Source organism: Schistocerca gregaria, chromosome 6 (genome assembly GCF_023897955.1).
Source record: "Schistocerca gregaria isolate iqSchGreg1 chromosome 6, iqSchGreg1.2, whole genome shotgun sequence".
In the NCBI taxonomy this organism is placed as follows: Eukaryota; Metazoa; Arthropoda; class Insecta; order Orthoptera; family Acrididae; genus Schistocerca; species Schistocerca gregaria.
Window position 1 is genome coordinate 388896108 of NC_064925.1, and position 10914 is coordinate 388907021.

The 10914-nt window shown below is 39.5% G+C and overlaps 1 protein-coding gene across 1 annotated transcript in view; it reads left to right on the plus strand.

The window, feature by feature from the left end:
• The window catches only part of LOC126278411 (acetylcholine receptor subunit alpha-L1-like), a 194481-nt gene extending 183894 nt beyond the window's left edge, over positions 1-10587 (plus strand). Inside the window, exon 9 of the mRNA XM_049978518.1 lies at positions 10017-10587. Coding sequence (XP_049834475.1) covers positions 10017-10256 — 240 coding nt within the window. The 3' untranslated portion in view covers positions 10257-10587. The remainder of the gene's footprint in view (positions 1-10016) is intronic.
• The last annotated feature ends 327 nt before the right edge of the window (positions 10588-10914 follow it).

Genomic DNA, 10914 nt, shown 5'->3' on the forward strand with positions numbered 1-10914 from the left:
ACTGAAAAGTGGATGGTAATCAGTTCAGCTAAGACCAGGATAGAAGTTTTTGAAATACAGTGCCACAGAAGAATGCTGAAAATTAGCTGGGTGGACTGAGGAAATAATAAAAAGGTAAGGCTACACTCCAGACAAATACCACCAGAAAACACTTTCTGACACTTAAATTTATATTAAGCAACAAAAGCCTTTGGTCTGGTGGAAATGTCCCCAGAAAATGCCTAGAAGGGTACGTGTCCATCTCCTGAGAACCATACTCATATGTAGAAGGTGTCAGTTGCTGCGGCATGGGCAGGTCCAGCTCCATCGGTAGGATGAGAGGAGGCGGAGGAGTTGAAGGCTCCCGTCTTCATTGGGTCATCCTGCAGTGTCATGATGTCACCCTCTGGTGGTTGCTGTGGCAGCACTGTCCTCAGGATCTGTGAATCTGGGGGAAGAGATACAGAAGGATCACCATGCACATGGCAGTGGCAAATTTTTTTGTGATTTTGGCACTGCAATCTGTCTGGGCCTGAAATGAGATACATGCGTGCGCCAAGTCCACAAAGAATCTCGCCTCACGCCAACCATCTGCTGTTGCTAAAAACCCTGAAAAACACAACATCTTGTGGCACGAAGTGATACTTGCAGTCTTCCTTCAGCACCGTATGTCAAGGAGGTTGGGGCAGGTGAAGCGGTGTCCGATGGCGTTGGCCATGAAGCAGTTCCACCGGCAATGGTCCATCTCATGGATGTGAACAACAGGAAAACAGTTGCAATGCTTGATCCCTGATGTGTGTGGTGAAGTGTGGTCATCTTCTGTTTGAAGGTTCTGACAAAACATTATACTTTGCTGCCTTGTGACGAGAATTATGTGAGTGGGCAGAATTCTTATGTTTGTTCCACTGCAAACATACAAATTGCACTAGTTAGATGCTGTATGCCATTGTGTTCACAGAATGTTTCAGATTCATGTGACGTGAACTGAAGACCATTGTCCGGCACTGTGACTTCATGTGAACCATTGAGGCAAAACATACAAGACAACACCTGAACTGTGTTACATGACATTGTCGAATTAACTGACACAGCTAAAGGAAACTTGCTATAAGAGTCAACCACAATCAACCAATAAGTGTTCCAAAAAGATCTCACAAAGTCTATGTGCACACGTTGCCATTGTGATTGCGACTTAGGCCAAGCAGAGAATTTTTGTGGTGGATCAGACTGATCTTCCACACATGCATGCGACTGTGATGTCATCTGTTCTGTTTAGGTGTCTACACCCTGCCAAGTACAGTGTTGACATGCTAATTGTTTCATATGAACAATCCCCCAGCATCCATGGTGAAGTAATTGCAACACTTCGTTTTGCAAAGCTTCAGGGACCAACATACCTGACTGTCCACTGTCATTTTGAACAAGAGTCATACCTTGCTGTATAGTGAGGCTATGCTGACATGGAAAGCATCGGTGCACTACCGATTTCTATATGCTACGTGATGAGCAAGGCCAACATGTGTGAATGTATTGTAGCAAAATGTTCAAATCTCAACTAGCTTCCGTGGCCTGTGCGATTTTCCTATAGTTTAGAGGAAGGGATTGAAGCAATTCAGAACCCTGAGCATCAATATAACAACAAGATGCAGCAGAAGCATCATAGTCTGAATCAGTGTCAATCGGAATATGTGAAAGTGCGTCCACATTACCATGTTGACCTGTCAGATGATACACAATCTTGTACTTGTATTGAGACAACAGCAAAGCCCATTTTTGCAATTTTTGGGTAGTTCATACAGGAACCCTCCTCATTGGATGAAACAAGGACTTTACTAAGTAGAATTTTCTGCCATACAAGTAGTGGTGGAATTTGGTGACACCATACCTAGTAGCCAATGCCTCTTTCTCCGTTTGTGAATAGTTACAATGAGCTCAGGACAACACTTTTGATGTGAAAACAAGAGGCCTGTCTTTATCACCAAATCTGTGTGAAAGCACTGCACTGATTCAAAAGAGGAAGTGTCAACTTGCACTACAACTAGTTTCTCAGGATCAAAGTGAACCAAGCATCCATCACTGAGAAATGCATCTTTAAGTTTTTGAAAAGCTTCTTGGTACTCATTTGTCCAAACAAAGGGGAAATTTTTCTGACACAATCAATACAATGGAGCTGCAATTTGTGCAGTTTTCAATATGAACCGAATATAATTGTTCACTTTCCCCGTAAGACTGGCTGCAATATTGTGACATTGCAAGAAACTGGCAGATCACATATGGCTAACAAATGTGACTGAAGGGTGAGTGTTGACAACACACATTTTGAGATTCTTCATCTAATGGTATTTGAAGATATGCATCGTACAAATCAATTTTTGAAAAGCCGTGTCCAGTGCCTAATCTGTCTGCTGTCCTCTGTGGGTGGCTTTGGATAAGTATCAATCACAGTTTGTGTGTTGACTGTAGACTTAAATCAACACAGAGGTGAATGCAACCTGAAGGTTTGGGGAGCAAAACCAGTGGCCTTGCTCTTTGACTAGCTTGTATGGGTGCAATAGCTCCGCTCTCTTGCAATTCTTTAACTTCAACAGGCACCTTGTCCCGTAATGCTATGGGAACAGTTCTGGCCTTGCAAAATTTCAGCTGAGCATTGTCTTTCATAGTAATATGTGCAACAAAATTGTTAGCCTTGACTAAACCTTCAGAACAGAGTTCAAGGAATTCTTTCAGCAAGCTACACTGTCATTTGCATTGAATGCAGACACTGACAACACATTGTCCTGAATTTGAAAGCCAAATAAATCAAATGAATCAAGGCCAAATATGCTCTCACAGTCACAGAATTGTAGCACAGTGAAAGTCACAGATCGCATATGCGAGCAATACATGACAGGCAAGGTACATTTTCTAAGAACTAGAATGCCTTGTCCATTATAAGCCGTCAGGTGTGTGCTACTTCTAGACAGGCATAGAGAGCCTAACAGTTCATATGTGTTATGATTGAGAAATTTAACAGAGGTGCTCATGTCCAATTGAAATTTCACATTTTTCCACTAATATGCATATGAACAAAACGTTTGTTGGAGTGTCATAGCACTGAAGAAACTGACTGCTTGTGAGTTTTGCTAATGCCTGCAGAAGGCTTTTAATACACTGCATTGATTACATGGGCCTTGTGATGGAAATTATGTGAGTGGGCAGAATTCTTATGTTTGTTCCACTGCAAACATACAAATTGTGACATTTAATGCCACAAGCTTAACACTGTGCTTGTCTGGACAGGAAATCTTGATGTTCATGCCGTGAATACCACCAAGGGCATGACTTAATTCTGTTCGCCTGTTTATAGAATGGTTTAAGCAGCTTGGTGCACATTGTCTGAAGTGTAGCCTTATAAGAAAGGTAAATGTGAAAGTAAACTTAACTTTGGCAAGCACACAGATGAGTTGCAAGCAAAGGACAACATGTAAAATGATCAATCTTCTTCAGTATAGACAATCCCAAGTCTATGCTATGTAAAGAGTACAAGTGAAGTGACTATTGTTTACGCTGCTATTGAAGTCGCTAATCTTGAAGCTGCTATTGAACTGGCTTTTACCAGTTGGTTGCGGCGTCTATGTCCTCTTCACATGGTGGCCACTGCTATCATGTTGTCGTTCTGGAGGACAGCATGTGATTGGCTGACTTCTTCTCACAGCCTTCTCTTCCCTGTCGTTCCCAACTGGTGTGCCAGCACTTGACTTTGCGCCATAACAGCAAAGATGCTGAGTCACAGAAGGGCACAACTAATACAAGCATGACCACTGTCTCTGACTGCTGAAGCCACAGCAACCAGAGATTGTGGTTTGTGTGTGTGTGTGTGTGTGTGTGTGTGTGTGTGTGTGTGTGTGTGTGTGTGTGTGTGTAAGGCCATGTTGGCCAAAAGCTCACTTTCTGGCAGTCTTTTTGTTGTGCCTATCTGCGACATAGCATCTCTGCTACATGGTGAGTAGCAACTATCCTTTTCATAATGTTGTTAAGTCACACAATAAAGACAAGATTGCACACCATTAAATTCGTTTTGGAGTGTGTCAATGAAATATCTCCATTTTTGGCAATCATATAAACTGCTCATTTGAAAAAAAGATCCTTACCTAAAAATTAGAATGTTGCACAGGCTACAGCAACAGACTAGAAATGACATAGGGAAGCGTCCTGGGACCTCTGCTGTTCCTGATCTATATAAATGACCTGGGTGACAATCTGAGCAGTTCTCTTAGGTTGTTCGCAGATGATGCTGTAATTTACCATCTAGTAAGGTCATCCGAAGACCAGTATCAGTTGTAAAGCGACTTAGAAAAGATTGCTGTATGGTGTGGCAGGTGGAAGTTGACGCTAAATAACAAAAAGTGTGAGGTGATCCACATGAGTTCCAAAAGAAATCCATTGGAATTCGATTACTCAATAAATAGTACAATTCTCAAGGCTGTCAATTCAACTAAGTACCTGGGTGTTAAAATTACGAACAACTTCAGTTGGAAAGATCACATAGATAATATTGTGGCGAAGGCGAGCCAAAGGTTGTGTTTCATTGGCAGGACACTTAGAAGATTCAACAAGTCCACTAAAGAGACAGATTACACTACACTCATTCGTCCTCTGTTAGAATATTGCTGCACGGTATGGGATCCTTACCAGATGGGATTGACGGAGGACATCAAAAGGGTGCAAAAAAGGGCAACTCGTTTTGTATTATCACGTAATAAGGGAGAGAGTGTGGCAGATATGATATGCGAATTGGGATGGAAGTCATTACAGCAAAGACGTTTTTTGGCGCGGCAAGATCTTTATACAAAATTTCAGTCACCAACTTTCTCTTCCGAATGCGAAAATATTTTGTTGAGCCCAACCTAGATAGGTAGGAATGATCATCAAAATAAAATAAGAGAACTCAGAGCTCAAGCAGAAAGGTTTAGGTGTTCGTTTTTCCCGCGCGCTGTTCGGGAGTGGAATGGTAGAGAGATAGTATGATTGTGGTTCGATGAACCCTCTGCCAAGCACTTAAAAGTGAATTGCAGAGTAGTCATGTAGATGTAGGTGTAGTAGTAATTTGCTGAACTATAGACCCATAACACTCACATCAATTTTCAATGAAATTCTGAAGCATATATTGTGTTCTAACATTATGAAATACCCAGAAGAAATAATCTGTTGACTCATAGCCAGCATGAATTTAGAAAATATCATTCATGTTAAACACAAGTGGCTCTTTATTCACCAGAAGTAATGAGAGTTATTGACAGGGTTCTCAAGTTGTTTGCATAGTTCTATATTGCCAGAAGACATTAACAGTGTTCCTCACAAGTGGCTTATAATCTAATTGCATGCCTATGGAGTGTTGCCTCAGTCCTGTAACTGAATTCGTGATTTGCTGACAGCTGGTAGTGATCAATGGCAAGTCACTGACTGAAATACAACTGACATTTGGTGCTCCTCAAGGGAAGTGTTATAGGATCTCTGCTGTTCCTGATCTATATAAATGATTTAAGAGAGAATCTGGGCAGCTCTCTTAGATTGTTTGCAGTTCATGGTGTTGTTTACTGCCTACTAAAGTCATCAGATGAGCAAAAAAAAACTGCAAAATAATTTACAAAAGATATTTGAATGGTGCAGAAGTGGCAATTGACCCCAAACAATAAAAAGTGTGAAGTCCTCCAGTTGAGTACTAAAAAGTACCTTTTGAATCTCAGGTTTCACAACAAACTGTAATAATTTAAAGTTTGTCAATTCAACTAAATACTTGAGGACAACAACTACAAAGCACTTATATTAGAACCATAACATAGGAAATGTTGTGGGGAAGGCAAACCAAAATCTGCATTTTATCAGCATAAATCTTAGAAGATGGAACGAATCTACTAAAGAGACTGCCTGCACTATGCTTATCCATCCTCTTCTGTAGTATGGATGCACAGTACAGGCTTCTTACTAAATAGGGTTGATGGAGGACATCAAAAAAGTTTAGAGAAGGTCAGCTCAATTTGTATTAGCGTGAAACAAGGGACAGAGTTTCATCAATATGATACATGAGTTGAGGTGTTAATCATTAAAACAAAGATGCTTCACATTGCGGCAAGATTTTTTCAATAAATTTCAATCACCTACATTGGGAAAAATGACCTTCATAATAAAATACTAGAATTCAGAGCTTGCATGGAAAGATTTAGATGTTAATTCTTCTCATGTGGGACTGGACAGTGGAATGCTCGAGCAATAATATGAAAGTTGTTCTGTGAACCTTCCATCTAGCATTTAAGCGTAAAGTGTGGAGTAGTGATGTAAATGTAGTTGTTTGAATACAGTAAGGCATTCAAAAGGATGTAGGGTGCACTAATTATGGAGATATGAAAAGACTTTCATAAGATAGGCTAGAATAGAGAGTTAGACCAAACCAGTCGTCAGAATGACAAAAACAGCTTGCATAAGATAGACTAGAATAGAGAGTTAAACCAAATCAGTCTTGAGACTGACAACAACAACATCTGGTAAACACTAATGTGTACAAAATGAGTAATTGCATAAATACACTAATATTTGTATAAACTAAAACCAAAACTTAGCTTTTATTTGAAAGTCTGTTGAGAAGTTTTTAATCACTTCAATACACATTATTCCCTAAGGACAGATACAAAAATTTTAATGTAGTTAATCTGAGCAGCACGCCAATTATAAGTTGCTCTTCAACAATTGTTGGTGAGCACTGGACAAACAAAATGTATATATTACAGCTACTGTTGAAGACTTCTTGTAAACAAGCCAAATTATAGGAATGGGCATCAGTCATGCAAGGAGCACAAAACCTGGAATAATAGCTAATGAAAACATTTAAGGAATAAGGAGTTTAGAAAACATTATAAACGAGGCTGGAGGTTTCAATTCTAGCATTTATTTTGTAAGTTATTTGTCTGTTTCCACAGTATTCAATCATGTTAGTCACAGTATTATACACATTATGTGTTTCAACTGATCACACTCATATCAGGAAAAACTTGTCTGGGAATCTTACAGACTTTGGTGAACATTGTGAATGAAGCTGACAAACAACTATCAAAATCTTGATACAGCCACAACTTAACATCCAGCAAAAATGGATAAAATTAAGAATTTCTTGTGATATCCTGCATGAAATTTACTAAGACTTGCTGGTCATCTCATTCACTGAAGTATAAAATGCTGTAAGGATTTGCATGGCTGGCAAAGCCATAGAACAAAATTGCACATTGAAAGTAAAACAGCTATAAATAATAGCACAGCGTCAACACTACTTCACAATAATTATGCAGAAATTGCACAAAAGACCTGAGTCAATAACATCTTAACAAAATGATAACATCAGTTGTCAAGTCCACTGGAAAAACTAAAGCATATCATCAGTCAAAAGATTTACTCTTAAGACAGCAATTGTTGACGTGGATTTTTCATACCTAGTTTTATGTGCAAGATATAGTGTGTTCATTCAGTTGAGTCACCTTTATTCTGTGACCTTCTATTACCACAACATTAAGTTTTTCAGTGCTTTCCTATTCAGTGATATGTGAGCAGTCAAGTGCACTTCATCTTTTGTGCTTCTTTAAACATGTTTCAATTAATTAATCAAGAAGCAAAGAGTTTCATTCAGTTCAGTTTTACTCTAGACAGCTACCTAGCCCCTCATATGAAAATGCCAAACAGGCAACTTTGTATGAGAAATTTACCATTTATCAAACCACTCTTGGAAATACATTTCCTAACTAATAACTTTTAAGTGGTTTCTTTGCCACTAATCTTTCATCCTACAGTATAGAGCCAGGCTAGAATACTAGTCTATTGAGTGGAACCCCTACCAAATACAACTATCAGGGGATACTGGACACTTACAAAGAAGAGCAGTATCAATAGTCACAGGATTGTTTGGCTCAAGAGAGAGCATTAAAAATATGCTGAAAAACCACAACTGAAATATGCTTGAAGTGAGACATCAACTGCATTGAAAAATCATGCTTAGAAACTTTCAAGGAGAAATATTAATAGAGGCAGTGCTCTAGCAACATTCTGCAGCCTCCTATGTACTGCTCCTGTAATGACTACACAGACAGTATTGGACTAGTTGCAGTATGCACTGTGGTATTTAAGCATCCATTCTTCTTGTGCTCCATATGAAAATGGAACTGGAAAGAGGCTAAATGCAGGGGATAGGCAAAATTATGTGAAAGTGGTACTAATGATATGGTTATTTTTGACAGTCTACAACACAGGTAAGGCACATGTTATGCTGGACCGTGCATGTTTAGTATGGACTAGGCATCAGCGCAGGTTGTTTACGAGTAGTGCACACTTTGTACTTGCATTCAGAGGCTGAGAACAACGTGCAATGAAAGACCTAACAGAGTTGGGGGGGGGGGGGGGGGGGGGGGCTGATAAGCTGGAGCATAAGTAACCAAGACAGCTAACTTACTGAATATCTCAAGAGCAACTGTTTCAACAGTCATGGCAGCCTACACATAGCATCATTGTGTAAACGTAATAGTTGGCACCAATCAAAACTAAAAGACAGAGATTGTAATATGCTAACACAAATTGTGTCTAAACAACACAAAACTACATTTTAAAAAGGAAAGTTGTTACTAACCACATAGCAGAGATCCTGAGTCACAGATAGGCACAACAATAAGACTTTCACAGTTAAAGATTTCAGCCATTGTTTGATCAACACAAAACTACAGCAGTAAAAGTGACTTCAGGGCTCAATAGCCATCTTTGAGACTCCTTATATATTGACACTGTCTGCCGAGAACTCCATAAAGCAAATATTCATGGATGAGCTGCTATACCAAAACCATTAGTGATGACAACCAACACAAAGAAGTGTAAAACATGTTGTCAGGAGTATAAATCCTGGATGACTGATAAATGGAAACACATCATATAGTCTGACGAGACAACATTCTCATTATTTCCAATATTGGGCGGGTTTACGGTTGGAGAACACAAAAAGAAGCCTACAATCCTGATTGCTTGATTCCAAAAGTTAAGCATGGAGGTGCAAGTGTGATGGTGTGGGCAGCCCTATCCTGGTATTCTGCTGGTCCCGTCATTACTCTTAAAGGCCGTGTTACAACCAATGATTACGTGAACATTTTAGGTAAAGTGCACACCATGATTCAAATGTTGTACCCCAGCAGTGATGCCACATTTCAAGACGATAATGCACCCATTCACACAGCTAGGACAGCACAATTGTGGTATGAGGAACATGCTACTGAACTGCAGCATCATGCCTGGCCAGCACCATACCCTGACTCGAACATTATCGAACCCTTGTGGGCGGTATTGGAGTGCAGACCAAGAGGCTCTGATTGAAAAATGGCATAACATTCCTCTGGAGACTATACATTCACTATATGCCAGTACTCCAAGAAGAATCGCAGTTGTATTATTGACAAATTGGAATCCAACCTCTTATTAATAAACCATTCCCAAGTAAGTATAGGTGTTTGTATTGTTTTTCCTATCCCTGTATGTGCAAAAAGAGAATTACTTTCTGCCATGCACTTCACAGTGGATTTCAGAGTATGGATTTAGCTGCAGATATAGAGAAGCAATCCATGTCATTTCATCTGAAATATGATTGTGGTCATTGCAAAAGAGCAACTTCTCCACTAGTTATATGATTAGTAGTGGTCTATCACATGCCTGACATACTGATTCTACTGCCCTTTGTTGACAGCACTGCAAGCAGAACAAATCTCTCATTTAATGAACTTTTTCAATAAAATTACCTGGCTGTATAATTTTGTTATGGTAAGTTAAAACTACCAATGTTTTGGCTTCTTTGCAGACAGTCCTCATCTATGTGGTCTGATATAAAGACTTATGAACATTTAAGATAACAAACTTGTTTTGTTGTTTATCCATTATGCTGTACTAAATTCCATTATGTAATTGATATAATTTCTAAGCAAAATACAGGTAAGAGAACCTAGTTAGTAACTAACATTTCATACCCAACTGTACACCCACAGGTACCATCAGCAGAAGACCGCCATGAGAGCTGTTCAGGAATGGAAGACAGCAGCATTGAAGCTTCAAGTAGCGGGGGCAATGTGAGCATTGGTGATGACAGCCGACGTGTTCTGACACGTACATCCTCACATCGACGCCATCAAGTTAACTGGATTCTTCTAGCAATAGCTATTGATCGCTTATGCTTTCTGCTCTACTGTCTACTGTTCATCATACTCGCAACAGTGTACTCTGTGTAGTGTGGAATCTTCACATCGGTAATGTGACTATTTTGTCATGCAGTGGACAGTGTCAGCTATGGGAAAATGAGTTCTCACAAACAGTTTACCCAGTACAAATATAAACTGTGTGTTTACAGAGATAGTGTGTCTCAAACATTTTGAATTTCATTCTCAAATTCATAATTATTCACTTGTGTCTATGAGCACCTGCCTTCAAACAGCCTTTGAATATATTTCACAGCTAATAGTGGTACTTGTTTGTTGCATTAACTTAACAAATACTGAAATTCAGTGTTGTGTATTATTGAGACTGTTTCATTCAATATATAAAAACAGAATGTTGAAAACATCTTTGACCGAAACAGTTCATTATGAAGCATTTAGAACATATTACATGAAGGATGGTAGGGCATGAAAGAAAGATTACACACTTTCATTCACATCTGCGCTTGGATGCAGGTAATTCTGCTCATCCAGATACTGCAACTTTCATGCCATTCATACAACAGTAAATTCAGGAGAAATCAGACTTGTGACTGCTGCACTACTGAACAGTTGACATTCTGGTCCGAGCTGGCAGAGATGGCAGTCAAGTGCCTGAGGTGTGCTTGCTTGTGTGAATGAAATTTGTGTGTGTGTGTGTGTGTGTGTGTGTGTGTGTGTGTGTGTGTGTGTG